The 22,081-nt window shown below is 37.2% G+C and overlaps 3 protein-coding genes across 5 annotated transcripts; 2 read left to right on the top strand and 1 right to left on the bottom strand.

Annotated features, from left to right (window-relative positions):
* The first annotated feature begins 92 nt into the window (after positions 1–92).
* On the top strand, positions 93–9,378 carry gig (gigas). 2 transcript variants are annotated; one of them, XM_008199167.3, is made up of 20 exons: positions 93–253; positions 296–426; positions 471–859; positions 2,336–2,510; positions 2,559–2,759; positions 2,812–3,278; positions 3,326–3,491; positions 3,538–3,744; positions 3,793–4,030; positions 4,079–4,200; positions 4,402–4,720; positions 4,770–4,966; positions 5,017–5,662; positions 6,777–6,983; positions 7,099–7,344; positions 7,399–7,707; positions 8,141–8,488; positions 8,542–8,873; positions 8,924–9,094; positions 9,137–9,378. In XM_008199167.3, the coding sequence occupies exons 1-20, from the start codon at positions 190–192 to the stop codon at positions 9,326–9,328; spliced, it is 5,127 nt and encodes a 1,708-aa protein (XP_008197389.1). In that variant the 5' UTR covers positions 93–189; the 3' UTR covers positions 9,329–9,378. The 2 variants fall into 2 exon arrangements, with proteins under 2 accessions (XP_008197389.1, XP_008197390.1); XM_008199168.3 differs by lacking the exons at positions 7,099–7,344; positions 7,399–7,707.
* An 83-nt stretch (positions 9,379–9,461) lies between these two features.
* Positions 9,462–10,338, top strand: CNPYb (Canopy b). The gene is made up of 2 exons (XM_966326.4): positions 9,462–9,701; positions 9,757–10,338. Exons 1-2 carry the CDS (start codon positions 9,605–9,607, stop codon positions 10,284–10,286), a joined length of 627 nt encoding a protein of 208 aa, XP_971419.1. The 5' UTR covers positions 9,462–9,604; the 3' UTR covers positions 10,287–10,338.
* On the bottom strand, positions 10,325–21,890 carry LOC660130 (uncharacterized protein). Of its 2 annotated transcripts, none has more exons than XM_008199169.3 (7): positions 21,650–21,890; positions 18,369–18,498; positions 16,422–16,532; positions 16,141–16,278; positions 13,483–13,580; positions 11,778–11,943; positions 10,325–11,024 (listed from the first exon to the last, which is right to left on the bottom strand). In XM_008199169.3, exons 1-7 carry the CDS (start codon positions 21,773–21,775, stop codon positions 10,912–10,914), a joined length of 882 nt encoding a protein of 293 aa, XP_008197391.1. In that variant the 5' UTR covers positions 21,776–21,890; the 3' UTR covers positions 10,325–10,911. The 2 variants fall into 2 exon arrangements, with proteins under 2 accessions (XP_008197391.1, XP_971483.1); XM_966390.4 differs by lacking the exon at positions 11,778–11,943 and adding an exon at positions 11,586–11,751 and having other exon boundaries at positions 21,650–21,888.
* Between the last annotated feature and the right edge of the window lie 191 nt (positions 21,891–22,081).

The raw sequence follows: 22,081 nt of genomic DNA, 5'->3' as shown, positions 1-22,081 counted from the left end.
GATTAGATTTAATCAAATGTATTGCTTTTATAAGTTATTATTTGTCCCTAATAAAATTGTGAATTTTAACGTGAAAGTTATTCAAATCCGGCGCGCTCCAGCCACGCGCATGCGCCTCTCACTTGTTACAAAAACTAGGTTATATCGGAAATTTTCAAACCGACGAAAATGTAACAAGTTCGCGACAAAATGAGCAAAGACAAGACGTTTCAAGAGCGCCTGAAGAACATCTTCAAGAAGAAGCCAGATTTAGGTACGATAGTTTTTCAAAATTTGTTCCGAAATTTTTTTTTAGTCAATGTGCCCCCAAACCGCGAGTTTATCCTAACCGATGAGCTGCTGCGCGACCTGGGGAAGGACGCCCCCACCCACACGCGCGTCAAAGCCATGAAGGAGCTGGCCCCGCATTTGGCCAAGCTCGAGCCGGTACTTGTCCAAAAAAATTGCAAAAAACTAACTTGGGGTTTCAGAACGGGGTGGAGAAGTTGTGGAGTTGCATTCAGGACATGTTCCTGCGGGAGTACCCCAACGATGTGCGGCATGCCACCTTTGGGTTTCTCCAGAGCGTGATTCGGAGCCAGTTTGAGAGGATTGATGTGATGAGGGCGCAGTTTTTTCGCTTTATTAAGCACCATGATAACCCCCAGGATGTGGCTCATAGGGTGGATCTTTTGGCCGCTTTGACCAATGACGGGAAGGAAGTGGAGCACTTTGAGGAGGAAATTGGGCCGTTTCTGCTCAATTGGATCACGGATGTGAGTCGGGTGGGGAAGTTGCACGAATTTTTGAAAATTTTGGATAATGTGATCAAGTTTAATTCGCCGCATTTGGACGAGTACACAATGACCGGCTACGTCAAGTGAGTATGGAAAAAAGGGGATCCAGGTCTTTTTTTTAAGTTTGAACATTTCATTTTTAGTGTTTTATTTATTTTTATTTATTTAATGTGGCAGAAATTGGCCGAGAAATCATTACATTTTAAAAGAAAAATGAGAAAAGTCGGTAGTAAGCCAAAAAGTCACGGAATTTGGTTGGAAATTGCAAAATTTTTATCATATAAGCGGATTTTTGATTTGTAAACTTGTTTTTTTGCTAGGTACTGTTTAAATAATTTCGAAAAACACTAAATCGAGTCAAAATAATACTGTTTTCAAGTTACCAATACAATTATTTTATCAAATTGTACTGAAAACAAACCGAAAATATGGTGTTTTCGCTTTTTCAAAGCACGATTTTAAGCTGTAATTTTAGGTTTTGTCGTAATTTCACTAAAACATGGCTCAAAAATCACAATTAGTTAGTTAAATGGTTTGTTTTTTTCATTTTCAAAGGTTTTATCATATCTTTAAGCCAAAAACTCAATGATATTTAAAACAGGCCTCACTTACTTTGGTTAAAAATTACGAAATTTTTGTTTTTTCTGTGGGATTTTAACAAAATTTTGGGCTAAAATTGCAATAATTTTTCAAAATTTTGGGAATAATAAGCGAAAAATGGTTAAATCTGTTATAAGACAGCGAATATTTTATGTTTTTTAAGCGTTTTAGTGAATTTTTGAGAAGATTTTTATTTATAAATTCAGGTAGTCAAAATTTGACTAAAAAAAAGGCAGAAAAATCACACATTTAACTCAAAAGCATTATTATTTTTGCAGTTTTTAACAGTTTTACCATATTTTTTAATTCAAAAACTCAATTCTTGCACGAAATGTTACTAAAAACAAGCCGAAAATCACTTAATTTGCTTAAAAATTACAAAAATTTTGCTTTTTTCAAGTGTTTAAGCGGACTTACAAGGTTATTTAAAAAAAAAGACACGGCTAAAAATACATATTAAGTCAAAAATTTCTTTATTTTTGCTGTTTTTGGGGTATATAACTAGGTCGAAGTTTGTAGTTTTTTTTGTCTTTCTCAAGAGTTTTGTAGGTTTTTGAGCTGCAAAGTAAATTTTAGGTAAGATTTTGCTAAAACACGCCTAAATATTCATAAAATTAGATCAAAAAGGACTTTATTTTAGGCTTTTTCTGGCATTTTTCTAAATTGTGTTTTTTACAAGACTGTATTTTTTTATTTTATTTTTTTAATAAATGTTTTCAGACGAAATTTTGTTAAAAATCTACAGAATAATTAAAAATTTGTGTTACTTGTGCCTTATCCGAGCATTTTTGGCACTTTTTTAGGCCAAATCTACTCAAAAATAAACCGAAAAACTACTAAAATAGCCAAGAAAATGATGCTTTTTCTCTTTTTTTTTTAACTTAAATTTTTGTTTTTGACAAAAAAAAAGACTGGGATCTCTAGATAAACACAATTTCTTGCAAATCTCGCATTTTTAGACACATTTGCGTCTTGTGCTGCAACACCAATCAATTCCCGATCGTTATTCTGTGCTTACAAATTTTGGGCACCGTTGTGGCTTACAGTATTTTACCTCCAGAGTCATTATCACAATTTGTGGGTACTTTATGTCGCACTGTAAACATCAAATGTTACTGTCCCGCGAGTTGGAAGGTAAAAAAAAAACAAAATCACTAATTAAAAAAATACAAAAAATTCTAGACCATGAAAAACTTGCTTGGGACCCATTTGGGTCATTCGACCCTATTCACAATGTGCCGTTTTTTGCAAGAACCGAACTTAAAACACGATGCTGGGCTTATGAGAGGCTGCGTTTTTTACATACATATGGCACTGTGGGACATTAATTCGATGCAAAATCTTTGTTGCCCCCCTAGCTCTGTCCTACCCTCAGTTTTACAAGTAATGAAAGGGAAAAATTAATTTTGGTTTAATCGTATTATTTTTTTGATAGGCGGTTCGGTGTAACCACCCATCAGTGGCGTACGAAGTGATTTTAGGGATCCAAAAATTGATAAATAAACAAGGATTGGATTTATTGGAGCCCACGTGGGACATAATCCTTGAAATAATCCTACACATAGTCAAACAAGTCGAATTGGCCCCAAATGAAGTTCCTAACAGCTCAACAGCACTGACATTGCACGAAATTTTGAACACAATCGAGAATCTAATCGAAGTTGGCAATTACAAGGGTTCAATGAACCAGTTTTTTGCAGTCATTCATGAATGTTCACGTGATCGACCCGAAACAAGCGTCTTAAAACTAATCAAATACCAGTCGAAAAATATCAGACCGACTGAAAGTGCCTGGTTACAGAACCTATTCAATTTACTTAGCAATTATTTCAAGCCCGAAGTTCGCACTAACATACGCTTGAAAGTCCTGAACGTGCTTGAGGACACGATACGACTTTACGGGTAAGTGGGAAAATTGTCACACTGAAAGTTGTCTAAACTATGTATAGTCTCTACGAGGACGAGCTAATCAACCACATTGTCATCCCACACATGCAAAATATCGCCCAAGACGACAATGTCGTGGTCCGATCTGAAGTAGCGAAGCTTTTGGTTGATTTGTGCAAAAACTACAACAGTAACATTTGCACCGAACTGCTCGAAATCCTCGAAAAGGTAGGTTCTAGTTACGGACGGACCGCAGACTAAACACCCACCCTAGCTACTCCAACGCCCACCGAACGCAAACAACGAATCGGATTTCCTGGACGTTGGAGTCCTCGTCCCGGGATTGGTCCAAGTCTTCGCGCGCAAAATCCACAAATTACCGTCAAGCCACGCCGTCTTGATTTACAAAATTTTCGTCAACTTCCTCGAACGCAATTTACTCAAACCGCCGTTTAAGGAATTTAATCAAAGTCGGCTCATGGTAAGTGAGTTTGTTTATTGGCACCGATTTGATCATTTGTTTTGGCAGATTTTCGATTGTTTGTTAAATATGCGGGCTGATAGTTACTGTCGCCTCGGGCTACCTGATCCCGATACGAAACAAATGAAGTACAGTCCGTATTTGTGCGTGAGTTACAAGCCGAACGAACCGATTGTTACGTCACCGCCGACTACGTCGCCCAGTCAAACGCCAGTTTGTAAAGTGACGTTTCTCGCAATCGAGAGTGCCTTTAAATTGTTGTTGAATTATTTGGAAAATGAGAAAGGTGGGCTAGGGTTTTGTGTTGCGTTCGTTTAACAATAAATTTCAACAGATTGGGAAATTTTGAAGCTTGTTATGGAAAAATTGCCGAAAATGTTGGGCAATAAAGCGATCGTTTTGACAAAAAGTGGTAATCCGGACCTGAACAACCTTGTCGATGTTTTGTGTACCATGGTAAGGACTAGGGAGAACTATGGGTTAGGAGGCGAGCGAGGTGCAAAATTGTACCCAAAAAAAGTATATTTTTGTTCTTCAATTATTGTACATTGTACATTAATGCTTACTTAAATTTTAAACTCGGCGACTTTTTTTGTATGTCGTTTTGCATCCTAGTCTATAGTAACCCCTAGTTGTCTAATTTTAAACGCTTGGCAGTTACAAAACCGTTCGCTGAACTTAAGCGAAGTCAAAGTGACTCGTTTGGAGTTTCAAACCGCCGTGGTGTCAGTCATGGTGGCACTGTCGTCCTATGGAAACAGTCTCGACCAGTACCACCAACAGTTGCTGATAAATACCCTAACTCGAAGCACCGGCACCGACCCACGTTGTTCCCGCCAGTCGATAAATTCCCTAACAATTTGTATGGTCGACATGCGTGAAACAATGATGAAACTACTACCTGACGTTCTCCTACGTCTATCAAAAATATCCGCAACTAAATACATCGCAATGCCGGTGTTGGAATTTCTATCAAGTAAGCCAGTCCCAACTGTCACACCGGACGTTCCGATTGGTTGTTTCAGCTCTATCGCAGTTACCTAACGTTTACGCGAATTTTGTCGGCGACCAATACATGGCCGTCTTTGCTATTGCGCTCCCGTACACTAACCCGTTCAAATATGACAATTATATCGTCTCATTAGCCTATCACGTGATTTCGGTTTGGTTCCTAAAGTGTCGTCTGCCGTTTCGGCGCGATTTTGTCAAGTTTATAGTGAGCGTAAGTCGGAAAAACTTGTGAAACAAAATTTTTTGACAGTTGTTTGACAGGGTCTGCAAACAAACGTCATGGTTCCGTTTCAAGAATTAAGTCAATTTAAGTTGAGCTTAAGTAGCATGAATCAGGACAGCTCTGACCGGAAGCGCAGCTCGAGTCTCACCGAACAGGGCTCCAGACGCCGCGTTAAGCCCGACCCTGTCAAAAAGAGCCCCTTTATCCAGAAAACAACCCCGAGAGACAAGACTGTTTTAACGTTCTACGAGGAATTGAACGAGACTTGTATTGATTTAATGGCCCGGTACACATATTCCCCGTGTAGTGCTCTGCCCTCGCGACTCCCCACCGCTGAGTTTTTGCTAAATGGGGGCATTTCCAAGTCGTGGATGTTGGGCAATAAATTGATTACGATTACGACGAGTGGTTGCACCGAACGTGTGTTAAAACACGGCGTTTGTGATAAGTGTTGGTCGTTGTGCAGTTCGCATAATAATAGCAAAATTGCGAGATATGCAAGGAGCAATAGTGGGAATGAGGAGAAAGAGTCGTTTCTGACGCGACAAGGTTCGAGTGAGGAGGGGAAAAGGTACGATTCGGCCAATCTACCGAAGCTGATTGGCGGAGATGACAGGAGGGAGGCGCTAGTGTGCGCGTGCTGGTGTCAGGGGTGGGCCGAAGTGTTGATCAGGAGGCCCACGGGTAACTATTACTTTTTAATTTAGATTTTTGTAACTCTTCAAGATCGTACCAATATCATCCAGTATGCTCATTTAAAATATTAAGGCACAATTAATGATTAAACTATTACACTAACGTCAGTTAAGTAAGTTAAATAAAATAATAATTATCAGTTAGGGTTTATTTAGAACACGACGAAATTGCGCACTTAATTTTATGCACCTACCTTATTACGTCTTCTACTGCCCTTTGTAGCATGGCCTCATCTTCGTATACGGACTTACTGTTAAAAAAAGAACAAAATCCGTATAATTTGTAATTAAACCAGTTGATAACATTGCAAAGTCAATGTAATTTTAACAATAAATAATTGTTATTTATTTATTTAACAAGTTTGAGTGTTAATCTAACGCTTTATTTCACGAGTGGATTTAATCTACGAGTGGTAACGAGTGCTTTATCTTTGTCTAGTTGAAATAAATGGACCGATTTACACGAAAACGGGTTGAATACAATATTTGTTTAAGCAAGGCTTAAAACTGTTTAAAATAATCTAACATTTCGTATTGAAAATTGTCAAAACTTAAATTTTGACAGTGTCGAAGAATAAGTAAAATAAATTCCAGACTAACCCTTTAATCCGGATTGTTTCCTCCATAAACATAAGCACTTGAAATTAAATCGCGCACTAATTGTTTGTCACTCGAGAATTCACTAGACGCACTCAAACAAATTTTTATTTCTTTAATAAATTTCTGAAGCGTCCGTTCGCGACCACAGCGAGACACAAACTGATTAGAATTAAACGGCACATTTACAATTGTGTAACAAAATATCGATAAATCGTCATTAACAAAAAATTATAATCAGTTGAGGTAATTAATTCCTTGCAAACGTACGAACAAAGGATTGTCTGATTCACTGATTACGCAATTACTTAACATTTTTCGGGGTATCTAAAGTATACAGAGTGGTGCATTTTTAATGTCCTTGTTCACGTCTCGAAAACATGCTTCCAATTTTTTTTAACGTTTTGAACGATAAATAATTTATCGCACGAGACGAAGCCGAGTGCGTCAAAACTATTTTACGTGAATAAAGTTCGTTTTCATTTGCTTGTCCATAAATAATTTAGGCAACGTGTCCTGGGTGATGAAGGTCCAGAACCAGGTCTCGTTCAAGCAGCACATTTTCGAATTCCCCCTCAACGAAATGTCCACTCTCTACATGCCCGACCTGTTCTTCGAGCCAAGCTCAGCCATCTCGATCGAAGAACAGGAAGAAACGGAAGAATTTGAAGAAGCTGTAGCTTCATCAAGCAGTCGTCCGGTCAGCGTACCAGGTTTGAATCATTTGTTTTGCATGCTTGCCTGTCTTTAATTACAAGAATATATTTTATTTATTTTAACTTGGCTTTTTGCTCGAATCGAAATTGATTTTTCTAACTCGAATTCAAGGCTCACCCACCAAACAGTCTCTATCTAGGCAAAGTTCGCGCGATAGCGCCGACGACGAACTAGAATTCGTGTACGACGACGGAACAAAATCACGAAATCCCGTCCGTCGTTCGAATTCTAGTCCCGAAATGGCAAACTGGAAAAATCCCTTCGTGCATCAAAAAATCGAAAACGACTCGGGGAATCCCGACAAGAAGGACGTCAGAGTGAGCTGTGAGGCGATTCCGGAGGAGATTTCCGGTTTAGGTGGGTTGTAGGAAAAATAGCGAGTGTGACTCGTGTTGACGTGCACACTTGTAGGGACAAGTCCGCCGACTGGAGAGCCCCCGAAACAGGAACACCCCTCACTTCTCACGTGTTACAGTTATCCGGGGTCTTCGCCCCCTGGTGAAAGTGGCATAGCCCCTAAACCCTACAAAACGGTCCCGGCGTCCCCCAATCAAATCAATTCCCAGTCACAGCCGACTTTTGTACAAGAAACGAACGTCCTTGACCGACCTAATAATTTACCCAACTTGACTAATCTAGCCCCCTTGACCACCAAACCGCCCCAGAGCCCCACTCAGACCTCGCCCCGACTGCAGCGGCACGCCGACAAAGAAAAAGACGGTAATTTGGGGAGAATCTATTTTTATTTCAATTTTTGGGTCGGGTGGCATTTTTTATTTTGGAAAAATCTAGCAACCGGGCGTCAGTCAATTAAATTCCTGATTAGAAAAGTAGCCTTTGACTTTGACACATTGACTTTCATATTTAAACGTCATTGTTTGACGTTTAGTATGTTTATTCAGATCAGAAATTTAATTGAAAGAGGGGCATTTTGTGATGTCACGCGTTTGCATACAGGGTGTTCCAGCCTAGCATCCTTCTTCTGTAGCTCAGTTATTATTAAATTTGGAGTTTTGATATTTTGTAGACGTTATTTATACTCTAGGACGGTTTTAAGAAAAGTATTTTGGATTATACAGAGTGTATTTTTTAATAACTGAGAAACTGAAGATGGAAAGTGAGTTGGGCCTCACTGTATATTTTCCCATGTTAGGAACCTCGATTCAGAAGAGCTCGTCTTCGTCCAAGATCGAGAAAAATCGTGCGAAAGCGCCGGACCCGAGTTTGGCCGAAAAGCGCGATCGGTTGCACACGATCTCGGTCATGAGCACATCGACCCGAAAACCAACACCACCGAAAAAAATCCCTAAGGAAATACTCAAAAGTGGTTTAAACCCTAGTTTTGTTTTCCTCCAATTGTACCACACTGCGTGCTTTGGTAGCACTTCCGAAGTGCCACTTTACGTACCCTCGTGTACTGTTATCGACCGAGCGATCGGTATTTTAGATCGGATGTATCCGTACGAAGTGCACAAAATCGGGGTCTTGTACATTAATGAAGGTTGGTAACACTTGGAAATGACTAGGATTATGTTTATTGTGACGTAATTCCAGGCCAAGTCGAAAAGGAGGCCGAAATTTTGCGCAATACGTGTGGGTGTGTCCGCTATATGGAGTTCTTGCAGAACTTGGGCACTTTGATTCGATTGGCCGACGTTAACCCACGTGATATTTATCTAGGGGGCGTGGACCAGGGCGGGGCCGACGGCAAGTACATGTACACGCATCAGGACGATTTGGTTATGTTGGCGTTTCATGTGGCGACTTTGATGCCGAATAAAGATAGCGACCCGAATGGAAATTACAAAAAGGCGCACGTTGGCAACGATAACGTTGTCATTGTGTACAACAACAGTGGGCAAGAGTTTGACATTAGTACGTTTAGGGTAGGTGGGGCCGTAGGCGTGGCCTGAAATTGACATTGCCATGGTTACAGAGTCAGGTGACTTTGGCGTACATCATCGTGGAGCCACTCGATTATCAGTGCAATAAAGTCGAGGTCAAGGTCAAGTCAGACTTGTTGAAAATCATTGGATCAAACGAGGTTATAGTTGTTTCGGACCAAAGTGTGTCAATTTTAGTGAGGCAACTTGCCATACATGCCGATGTAAGTTTTTGCGTGTTTTTGGTTTTGGTTAATTTTTAACAGTTGGCAGCGACTGTTCTCAATTCGCTACGGAGTCACGCGACTGATCCGTACGCCTCTAATTGGCTGGAAAGACTGAGGAAATTGAAAAATTTGAGAGAGAAGGTCGTACAAGAGAACAATAAGAGGAAAGAGGCGCAGAAAGGCTTCAGCGAGGAAAAGGACATCGTGGAGGATTTTACCGACTTTACATAATTTTTTGTTGCATTTCTATTACCATTACCCAATATATTACTATCGATTGAGTTTGGCTTTTATTAGGGGAAGTACCCACAAACCTTAGCCCCGCCCACGCCCCGCCCCTTACATTTCGTTTAATACGCTTGAATTATTTTATTACACGAAATGTTGCAATTCAATCAATAATAAATACGTTAACTGGCCAATCATTTCGCTCCACATTACCGTATTAAGAGATAAAACCCCTCTTCGATTTTGAGGTTATGTGGTGCTAAAGCCGAGCAAAACGCGATGTATTTCCCCCAAATTTGCCTAATTTTTGCCGTTTCCACCGCCCTTGCGGTCACAGAGGAGGACGAAGGCGTGAAATACGCCAATCGGTGCGAAGGTAATCGTAAAAACCCCCGAAACAAAGTGAGGTTATCTCACCCGAAAAATTCCAGTTTGCAAGATATTGGCAATCGAATTGGAGAGCCGGCTCGAGGAGACGGGCAAAACGCACGACGTGATCGAAACCGGCTACGAAGTGGACGATGTCAAGCCGAAGAAAAAGAAAGAGTACAAAAAATCCGAGCTGAGGTTAGTTGAGTCTTTGGACGGGGTCTGCGAGCGCATTTTGGAGTACAACATCCACAAGGAGCGCGAGGACAGCACGAGGTTCGCGAAAGGGATGAGTCAGACGTTCCAGACGCTGCACGGGTTGGTCGATAAGGGGGTGAAGGTCGAGCTGGGAATCCCCTACGAACTGTGGGACAAGCCCAGCGTCGAGGTGACCAACATGAAGACGCAGTGCGAGACTCTCCTGGAACAGAACGAGGGGGACATTGAGGAGTGGTACTTCCACCACCAGGGCAAGCAGAGCCTCAAGAAATATCTCTGTGAGGAGAGGGCGTTGCGGAACGAAGACACCTCGTGTCTCAGCGAAGTCTTCAAGGGCGATAAAGGCGCCCGAAGGAAAAAAGACGAATTGTGATTGTGATATTGTGCGCTCTCTTTAATAAAACACTCGAATAAGTTGTCTCGAATTTATTGCAACGTTTTTGATAACAAAAACCTCCAAAAATACACTGAATACGTAATTACGGTAAGTACACAACATATAAAAATACAAATATTGCTAGACATAAATAGGAGGAGTCCGGGCAAAATGCCGTCAAGTGTGCCGCGATAGCCACGCACACTTGACCGCGCTTTTACCCAAACCCCCGGTATGATTACAATTATACAGTCATATAACAGGTATCTTTCCGATTCCGTGTCCCGAAATCAAAATAAATACGCCTCTGTGTGATGACTAAGAAAAATGCAACAAAATGGCAGTCACGACATCAATTAAACACAACTATTTACAAAAAATGACCATGGTTAGTTGATGTTGAGGGCGGGATTTAAAAATACTGATGTTTGGTCCCGACTAGAATTTTATTATTAGTCGTGAAAATAAAAATTTTGTTTCGCCCTGGCCTGCTGCGATTACCTAACGACTTATTTACAACGAATGAGGCACCCATTCTTTTGCATGATGGCCAAAAAAACGTCAAAATTTAATACTATTTGTAGAAAATGGAAGACAGTCTATTGCATGCGTCGTTGTCCTTTCAGTAATTATACGGCCCATAGGCTGACCCTGTCGTGTAATACGGTCCTGCGTAGGCTTGGGGCGCAGGCACCGGATATCCGGCATAGGCATATTGCTGCTTTTGCGGATACACTGGAAATTTTAATCGAGTTAAGTTGGCACAAGGGGTGATGAAAAAAAATTATGATTATTTTACAATGATTTGGTTATTTGATTTAATTAGGCACAATCATGCGGCATAAAAACACTGTCAACATGCAAAAATTGACCAAGAGGGAAAGTTGTTGATCAGTGTGGAGATCAGGAGACGAAACGAGATACAAAATAAAAAAGTAAAAGTAATTACAGCCATTAAAAAAATTAAACTGCGCCATCTGGCGTCTTTTATTTATACGTCGTTCCGCATCCTAGTCTATAGTAATCCGTAGTTTGATTACTGATTAAAATTATAAAAAGAGAGAGAGAGAGGAGTGAAAATTCTCGTCAAGCTAACAGAAAAGCGGAAAATTATCAAAATGACTTGACATCGTACAGGGCGTGTTACAATATCGACAGAGCCCTGTTGTTATTAGGATTAAGTAAAAAAAAACAGGAAAAAATCGTAAATTTTTCACTTTGTTTTGTTCGTTTTTTTGCATAATTTGGAGTGAAAAATGTATGATTTTTTCGATGCGAATGACCCCCGAAAGTTACCAGGCATTAAATACTGCATGTTGATCGCTTCTTCCCGTTCCCTTTCGCCTCGAAGACACATTGCGGCTCCAGAAAACAGGATGGCAGCAACCAACGACCATCCCACCCCAACCCATGCGATCATGTAACTCCAATCATAGTTGACTCTTGTATTGTCACGTAGGACCTACGAAAAACACCAATTACACACACCTGGCATTATGTATTGAACGTTGTTCAATTGCTCCTTTTCTTTTTCTGTGCTCAGGCAACACGAACCAAAGAAAAACATGAATGAGGCGCCCAGTGCACTGAAAACACCCAACCAGCCCAGGACGAAGCTCCAGTCGTACATGATTTCGCTGTTCTCTTGCAGGATCTAGACGAAGGGGGGCAAACAACTGGCTTATCGATATGCTGATAATTACGCAAAAACAAGCAAATTTCCAAAAAAATCAAAATCAAAAGTGTAATTTTACGCAAAAGTCTTCTTACTCTTACCGAGCTTTTTGCTATCTAATCTAATTGGAGCAGTCGGTAGGATTCACCAAAGTATTTTAGGGCAAAATTCCTACATTTTGACATTATTTCTACAACTTTAAGGCTCCTGAACATGTCGATAATAAAGAAAACTAAATTTCCTGTGCCTTTCTTTTAACAAAAATGATTATTCCTTTCAATTTTTTTTACGTTTTTTAGTGTCAATAACTCTGAAACTATAAGTCGTATCCAATTCTGTTTGGTATCGTTGGAAAGCATATTTAATTTCTTATCTTAGGAAAAAAAATCGTCGCACTGTGGCGAATAATTACGAAGAAAATCGCCAAAATAGACAAGAATGGACAAAATCTCTGTACCTTTCAATAACTTGTAAACCATTGGGAATTTTTTGGTTTTCTCAACGTCAGTCAATTTGTTGTAACGTTTTACGTCCACACGGCCCAAAATATTTCTGTTTTGGATCGAAATTTTGCCGTAACTGACAAAAATTTACGATATTTTTGACTTTTTCCAAAGAAATACTTTGGAATAAGTAAAATTCTAAATTAAATATGAGCCAAATCATTTAAATTTAACCGAAATTTATTTAAAAAGCAGATGAAGTTACTACCTACCTTAGTAATAATTATTGTTCTGTTGCTGCCTTTATTTTTAATTTTATCTTATTATTTTTATTATTATTATCTTTTATTTTCTTTATTTTCATTCTTCAATAGTATTAAGAGTAATACATAAGATACTCCTCTTTTAAAATTACTTTCATTCAAAGATTATATCATTCTCCATTTATTTTTGGGTTTATATTGCATAATTTATGTTTTGTTTTGTTTCGTTCTGAGAGAGCTAACTAGACTTCGGCTCCTCATATTTTTTTTCAATAAAGGCCTTTTTATTATTATTATTATTATTTTACAAACTCAAATATCTTATTTTTGTCAACACTTGTAAATCGTACAGAAAAAACAAAAAAAAATGGATTAACATTTCAGGGTTCCAGCAAAAAAAAACAAAAACTATATATTATTTCTTATTTCAGTCAGCGGAAGAAAATGTATTTTATTGTAATAATGGATAATTTAGTCTTAATTCAATTGTTTTTGACTTTTTTCAAAGACCTACATTGAATAAGTGAAATTATTGTAATCAAGTAGGTACTAGTAATAAAAATAAATGAAAGTAAGCAGGTATAGGTATAAGATTTTGTTATTTTATTTTATATTTTTATTCATGTTTCAGCTTTTTAGGGCAAAATTTTAGCAAATTATATAGCTTCTGGATCAGAAAAACAGCTAAAGCACTTGAATTTACCGAAATTAAAACACTTTCCGTTTTTCTTGATGTTTTCTTTGCTCAAAAATTGTCGAAAATACGCAGTTTTGCAATCACATATCGATAAACCAGCCAACTATGGACTTACGTTACTCCATTGTTGGTAGAATTCCTCTCCGACGACTTTTTCCTTCTCGTAATATTCCACTCCATGCCACAGACCCATTCCTCCAGCGCTCAACAAGCCTGCAATAAATCGTTGTTTTTTTTCGTTCAATAATACAATCGAATTCCCATATAATTAGCTACGTTTCAACGAAATGACAAAGGTGTCATCTGCTTTATACAAATACCCGAGCGACATCACAATACGACGCTCTCAGACAATGCTTGAAGAGAGGAAATGAAAAGACACTTAGAGGACGACATCGTTCTTTGAACGGTGTATTTTAGTGAAAATCAATTTGGGTAAAGTGACCTGTGGCGACCTGGCCCCGATTGCCATACATGATTTCACATCACACACACTCACAATTTGAAAATTATTCAGGAATTAGCAAAAAGAAAGAAAGTGAAGAGAGAAAATTGCAACAGCACGCGAATATAATGACTGAAATTATGATGCGAACACGAATGGAATAAAAATTCGATTAAAATACTGTTCTGACCAGCGGCTGGTTTCTTTCCTTTCAAGTTCCTAGTTGCGTTTCCTTCACATAATCAATCTAATAAATGCGCTTTTACAAACACTTCTCAGCCGTACTTCCGCTCGCTGAGCGAATTTTTCAATCTCTGAGAGAAAAATTATCATTTGAGCTAAATCGTCTAGAAACACATTTTTTTTTTTTGGAATTTTATTCTTTTTCTAATTTATTTACTTTCGTTTTCCAAAATTTCACTTGAGTCAAGTCACACGTTTTTGCTTTGCTGGATCGATAATCACAGAATATTACAAAACTACATAATAAACCATGTCTAATTTCTTTTCCAAAAAAACCCTTTTTTGTTGATTTCATTCCTTCAAATAATAATTATGGCATCTTTTTGTTCAATTAAAGTGAGTTTATATTTACGGATCATTTGTCTAAAGACGAGCCCAATTACTCAGGAATCGTTTGAATTAATCGTTTATTCTTGAACTCGTTTCATTGAAAAGTTTGACGAACTCTTGCAAAATACTCAATTTATAACATTAGTTTCATTAATGAAATATTTTGCTATTTTTTTGGGTTTTTTTAACCACTTTTAATTTAAAATGTAATAGAAGGTCAATTCTTTTAACTTCCAAATCCAAATCGGCCATTTTGAGTTCAACTAAATTATTTTTAAAATGGCTGAACTTCCGGAAATACTAGAAAATGGCGTTAACTTTGAAATTTAAACAGCAACCAAACATTTTTATTCCATTTTGCAATTCACCTTCACAAACTGAGTAAAATTTACCCAAGTTGTTGACACTTATCTGTCATAGTTTTTGACGTATGTCAATTTTTTTTTCTTGAACCTTTGCAATAAATGAATTATTTTTTTTTTGCATTCGATAACCAAAGTTTCGCGGAGCTTTCTAGAATTTTCAAAATTGTCAAGTGTCAAAAATCAAGGCTAGTATGATTTTTTTAAAATGGTTGGTAAAACTCAATTTTTTCAAATGGAGCGACCCTATTTTCTTAACGGCCATCGAAAGAATATCAACATTTATTGTTATCTTTACCAACACGTCATTTACTTACCACTTACAGTTTTTGGAATAATCACAAAAAACCAATTTTACTTTGAAATTTCCAATGTTAATCAGGTAGGCCTTGCAAAATGGTCAACAACTGTCAAACTTCAACGTTTTATTTAGTTTTTAGCTCCTTTATTATCGAGTAAGCAGTAAAACAATAATATTTAATTTAATTTTATTGCAACTTAGTGAACTATGTAAAGTCTGCCATCTTGTTTTCAACAACTTGAATGAAAATGGTGGACAAATCGAACATTTCTTTTAAATAATAGCACAACTTTGATGTATTTTTCGCAGCTAACTCGATTAAAAATGCAAATAATGAACCAAAATTCCGATTTTTGCGATTATTTTAATAAAAACTGTAAGAAATAGATATGGAAGATGTTGACAAAAGTCTCCATAAAAATCGATTTTCTTTTGATTACCATTGAAAAAACAAAGTCATTTCATTTGAAAAAACTGTGTTATAATTTAAAAAAAAATCGTAGTAGCCTTGCAATTTGACAGATGACAATCCTGAAAATTTTTGAAAACCCTGCGAACCTTTGGTATTCAAATGCAAAAATGATTATTACCTTATTATAAATGGTTCAAAAGCTGTGATATTTTAAAAGAACATTTGAAAATAAAAATTTGCATAAAAAATGACATACGTCAAAAACTATGACAGATAAAGACTAGATACATTTGAGTCAGTTTCAAAAGGTGAATTAAAAATACAATAAAAATAGGTGGTTACTATTTTAAATTTCAAAATTTGTGCCAATTTCTCATCGCTTCGGGAGTTCAGCCATTTTGAAAATAATCTGATTGAGCTCAAAATGGCCGATTTAGATCGTAAAAAGTTTCAAGTGTAATAAAAAATTGTGTTTTTTTTTCATTTTTTTAAATATTGTTCGAGTGAAACGCAGTGAATGTCTGTCTCCACTTACAATGCACCACAATAATTCCACACGACATCATAGGCATACAAATTATTATTAACACAGCGCTTTGATTATCAGAATAGTTAATGGTTCGTCATGAAATGAAGCGTTAAAGGTCGTCGACTCGGACAATCACTGAAAATTTTCTTACATGCAAGCAGCATCAGAATCGCAGTGGCCGTGATATTGCTGGGGGACCTCCTCCAGCATCCGGTGACTCCTGTGCAGAAGGCTGCGAACACCGCGGCGAAGGCCAAGCTGAAAAGGGCGATCATGGACCGACCCATATCTACCAAAAAAAAAAAAAAAACAAGAAAAATTAGATCGTTTAATTGTTACGCTTTGTCGGTACCGCTAAGGCTACTAATGCATTTAATATGTTGATTGTATTGAGGTGAAGCCATTTTCTGACCGTTATTTTGCATTACTTACGTAATCTAGCCCAAGCATCGTCGGTGAAGTCCCGAGTCTCGTTGTTATCGTCCGAAAGGTAATAGTTGATGTTGTTACAGTGCGTCTCAACTGGGCTCAAGTATGTTTTCACTGCAACAAAATTGGAAAATAGTGCGCAATCCGAGCATTTAATTGCTCCCATTGTTGGCTTTGCGAAATTGTTGCCAAGACCGGATACGCGGTAAAAGTTAGTTTTCGACCACTCAAAAACTTGGGACCAAAAACAAGTAAAACTTCTACAAGTCCATTTTAAATTATTTAAATTATTTGTTGTTTTGTGTAATAAAAATAAAAATTGCAATAAAAATCAATCAAACATCAAACATTTGTTGCTTCAGAGCTGCCACTGAAAAAAACCATTGGAAACTTACACCATTTTCAGTTTTATGTTACAAAAATTACTACATATTATAATAGTGCCCTATATTTAAAAACTGTCTTTTATTTTGTAAATTTACATTTTGATAAGTTTATTATTATTGTAAACATTTTTTTTCATTTTTTACATAAATAAAAATATTATTAGGTATTAATATATTAAATGGTTCAAAATCTTCTGGTGTGTTTCTTCTCTTTTTGTAAAAAAATAGGCTTTATTATATAGATACAGTGAAACCTCCAAATAACGGACACCTCCCTACAACGGACAGTTTAAGATTCCACATCGGTGTCCCTTGTTGAGAGGTTTTACTGTATTGTTACGGAAATTGTGATTTGTGATTCAACAAAATACATTTCATATTAACTATTATTAAATATTTAATTATTATTTAACAAATAACCAACGTAAAGTTCTGTATTTTTACGTAAATATTCTTTTTTGTGTTTAAAGTTTACTTTAAGGTTGAGGTTTTTTGGACAAAATTCAGCAAAAAACTTTTGTGTTTCAGGTTGAAAAAGTGCTAAAACGCTTTGAAAAAAATGTTTTACAACTTCATTTGGTATTTTTTTATTTCGAATATTGAGTTTCAGCTTGAAAATTGCACTGAAATCTTAAAAAAGACAAAAAATAATGCAATGGTGAGCTTACTTTAGTAGTTTTTGTACAAAAATGCTCAAAAAACGGCGCAAATTTGACGATAGTTTAGATATTTTTTACTATTTTTGACTAAAAAATACGCAAATTTGGTGATTTTTTGGGAGATTTATGATAAAATTCGGGGAAAATTTGCATTTTCGGATTTAAAAACGTGCAGAAAGTCATAAAAATATTTCAGAATTTCTTGAAATATGATATTTACACGCTTGGAAAATTCGAAAAAATTGTCTTCTGTCGACTTTTCAACTGATTTGTGCAAAATATTTACGTTTAAAAAAGATGTGTTAAAATATATATCTCCAAAAGTCGGTCACTAGCTAGGGCCCGGTGGCCCAGTGGTAAGAGCGCCACTTTCAACGCTGGAAGTCGGGGGTTCGAGCCCCGGATCAGGCTGACAATTTTTCCATTAAAAAAAAAGCAAAAATAAGTGAAATATGACGAAAACACAAACTAAAGATGTAAGAGCACATAACGTAAACGTTAAACGGAAGAAATAAGAAAATAATGCAGCAAAAGGTAAGTACATAAAGGCGCAAAACTGCAAACGTAAGACGTAATTCAGAACGTAAACGTGAACCATAAGATGACAGAAAAATCAGATTTGAACTGAAGAAAGAAAGAAAACTTAATTTTTCTGAGAGTATATTCTTGGCAGTAACTTAAACAAATTTATGTTAACTTATGTATTTGGTGAATTTAATTTTAAAATCCCAGATTTTTTATGACTTTGACTTATAGAAGTTCCCCTGTAATTTAAAAGTGAAATAGGTTTGGTTTCCATCTGCTTTGGAAAGTTATCAGTATAAACTCTTCACATTAACAAAATCCGCAGCGTCCCAAATCTGGGCGAGAGAAAGTTTTAATTGTCGGCTCGGCTTTGTACCCACCTGTTGGGGGCCTTTCTTTCGGATAGCATATCCTGAAGAGTCCTTTCGTCCTCGTGTAGTAGTAGTATTTGGAAGTGAGGCTTTCCAACTGAGCTTGGCTTTGAACGTCCGAATGTTTACTCAAATAGTTCTGTAACACAAAGAAGTAATTAGCAATTCCTGCTGTTGTTGCAAGTGAATTTGAGGTATTTGAGAGTAGGCGAGCCAAGGACGGTCGCGCATTCCAATCTCTTATTAAGATGATTTTTATAGAACTGATTGTGTTTATTTTTTAAATGGGGCTTTGACTACCTAATTTGTTTGAAAAAAAATTTTTTTTAGAAAAAAATACAAATTGAGCTCAAAAAAAGTCGTCGTTTTTTGAGTGAAAAATTTATGCAATTATGCGCGTCCAGCTTTTGCCATTAAAGTGAAACTAGAATGAGTCATTAACAAAACGTCTTGGGAAAATCAGTGCAATTTATCATTTCAATGCACTTTCTTTGAGGTTCCTGAACCTGACGCAATAAAACCAAACATCCAGTATATGTTTCAGGAAGCGATCTATAAACGCCGACCTCCATCACTCATTAGAAAGCATTGTGGCGATTAGAACACAACTCTGGGAATCCTCCAACTCTCCCATCACTTGTTGTTTGGCACTTTGTAGTGATTTATCTTTTTTATCGTAATTTCCATACGCAAATGTGTGCCAATTCTGGAAAAACAACCGGCAATAATAATTGTGAAACGATACGTCGATAATAAGGCCAGCGTTTTGCTTCAACAAATTCAAAAGTGACCGAGTGAAATTTAAACACGATGATTTTCGCGCTCCGAAGCGCGACAATTTGATACACGAAAAGACGAATTCTTGCGGTTTTCGTTCACTTTCATTCAAAGTGGACATGGGAAAGTTTCGCGCGATCAAATCGACTGTGATGCGATTTGGGTTGGCAACGCTGGCTGGATGGATCCTGGACAGCGTTGCCAACAAAAATTAATAACCGAACCGTTATAAATATGCGAATTGTTGCTCGGGTCATCGAAATGTTAGAAAGTTTTAGGCTCGTCCCTGTATCGGAAAATTATAAGTGTTTTATGTGGGACGCCTAATTATATGCATTCCCCGGTATTAATCAGCTGAAACACAACGGACTGACGAGAATGCAGCTTGGTCTACTTTTGCCCTAATCGGACGAGCTCTTTATGTGTGTTCCGTAATATTCAGACGATTTTGACGTGGCAAGCGAGGCGAATTCAACCTTTTAATTGTTGCTGCAGAACTTGCAGAAGTTTGGTTTTTCAAGCAAAATGAGCACAAACGTGAGGTCAATATTTCATAAACTTTTTTTTATTAATTTTTAAAAAGAAACAGACGAATAGAAAAAAAAGTCTTTATTTAAAAGCAATCGCTGATTTTCAGTTTTTGAGATATAGTAAAAATACTTTTATTAGACTAACCCTGTATAACAATGGTTACAGAAAAAAACAATTTTATTTTTTAAATGCAGTAAGTATACAAATTTTTGGGAAATACAAGTACATTAAAAAAATAAATTTCAAAATTTTAATTTTTTTTGAACAAAAATCAAGTGGTGTTAATTCTGTCAAAACTATTGGCCAATATGCACCTTTCTGTATTTATTAAAGAACTGTCTTCTTTCTCGACAAGAACACAGAATAATTCGTTTTTATATGTAGGTACAGTCACGATCAAAAAGTCGGACTTCTGCTATCCAGTCTGGTTGGTAGGGGTGACATTCTTTTTGATTGTGACTGTACGTGGAGATACGATTAAATACATAGATTGAGGTAAAAAAATAATTTTGCAAATCTGAAAGCAATAGATTGACCAGTGTTAGTTAATGAAATGCACAGTCTTTGCATATTCCATAATTACTGAATCATTACCTAACCAGCAACTTATAAATAACAATTACCGGAATGTATTAACCTTCAACCAACCAACATTTCTTGGCACGAATTGGCGCCTTTTTTCAAAATGAAATTATCCCGTTTGTTGTAGAAAAAAACGAGATCAAAAGTGCGAATTTTGACCGGACCGGACCAGTTCCTAGTGTCACACTGAACGGTTTCGTTCCTTAATTAGCCGAAATAATGTCACTAATAATTAATTACAGTTAGAATTCGCGCTGTTTGCTCACATAAGGACGCAAATAATTGCATAATACAGGCACCTGTATTGGCGATATAGACCGGAAGTGGGCGGGGTCAAGGACCAAAAACCTGAAGATGGTCACCGCACGCGTGTCTCGAAACGGGCCATTATTAATGTGACCCCGATTTAGAAAAGCATCAAATTGCAAATTTGGTATTTCACACGAACTGTCCACTTTTCAACAAAATTAACCTTGCAAACGGATACTTATAGGTAGAAAGTGGATTTTTTTCAAATTTGCATTAATATTATTGTAATTTGATTTTTTGCGTGATGATAATTACTGCCTATTTTTGCATACAATCCGCGTTACGTCACTTGGCGAGGTGGACGCCCATCTTGTTTGATGAATTATTTCAATTGCACTTATGTAAGTGATAAGAACAACTTTCGAGGCGACTAGATTTTTTGCAGAGTGAGGATGAACCAATTTACATAAAAAACTGGTTTTTATGTCAAAGACGTAACCTCAGCTATTTCTAATGAGCTAGAAATTCTCAAAAAAAAAACAAAATAGAAGCAAAAAGGCTGACAAGAGTACAGTTTAACCCAAATCAGAATTTTTTGACAAGTTGGCGTGACGTATTTATTGGTGCCAACTTGGGTTACAAATTTAAATACGCACAAAAACAAACGTAATTTAGACTAATTACTGGTGTTTGTTGATTAACTGTAAGCAAAGCCATTAAATATAATGAATCTGCTTTCTCGCTTGACCCATTGTTCAGCCATTCAATTAAAATTAACCCCAAATTTCGTGACCTTGACGATTTTGGGTAAGTTTTCGATTGATGAACCTTGAAGGTCGCACTACGGGAAGAATCAACGGAACTTGAAAAAAACTGATTCGGTTTAACTTAAACAATTCAAGGCCTCAGCTCACACACACTTAATTCGATTAAAAACAAATTAGTGAATTGATGTTTATTTTGCGGTCATAAGTTTATGTCATAGCCCAGTTGAGAAACCACGTAAAAATTCATCAGAACTTTGGAATTTAGTGGTCCTTTGCTAAATTATGCACAAAACAGTAACGTAACGGTACAGCAAACATATGCGAGCGCCTTTTGTTTTCGCATTACTTGCGTCCTAAGCTGTACCCCGCGTTTTTTCGCCTCACCTGAATATTTGTGCGCTTAACTTCGATATAAAGCCAGTTATCGGTGGCGAAAGCGATGGCCAGGAGGGCAACAGCAATGATCGAAGTGATTGTTGCTAAACTTAAAGTAACAGCAGAGCACGGCATTTTGCAACAAATTCCAAAAACAACACCACAAACTAAACTAAACTCCGGAACATGTTAACTACAAACCACGACCGACTACAACTCTGAAAGTGGTCCTCTACCTGCTTGAGGAAACGCCAAGAACCTGTTTCATACCTGCGCAAGAAGTGGGTGAAAGTCCGGGGCAGTCCCCGATTTCAGCCAGGCAACCAACCCTACACTTCGTATTATTGGTTGCATAACCGCGCCCGCTCAATTGTAAATATTATTGTAAAAAAATGTAAACAAATAAATTATCGCACAATTATCGCATTGTTTGTTTTTATT

The sequence above is a fragment of the Tribolium castaneum genome, chromosome 6, assembly GCF_031307605.1.
Source record: "Tribolium castaneum strain GA2 chromosome 6, icTriCast1.1, whole genome shotgun sequence".
Taxonomy (NCBI): Eukaryota; Metazoa; Arthropoda; class Insecta; order Coleoptera; family Tenebrionidae; genus Tribolium; species Tribolium castaneum.
The sequence above is the reverse complement of the archived record's forward strand: the minus strand, read 5'-3'. Positions and strand labels throughout refer to the sequence as shown.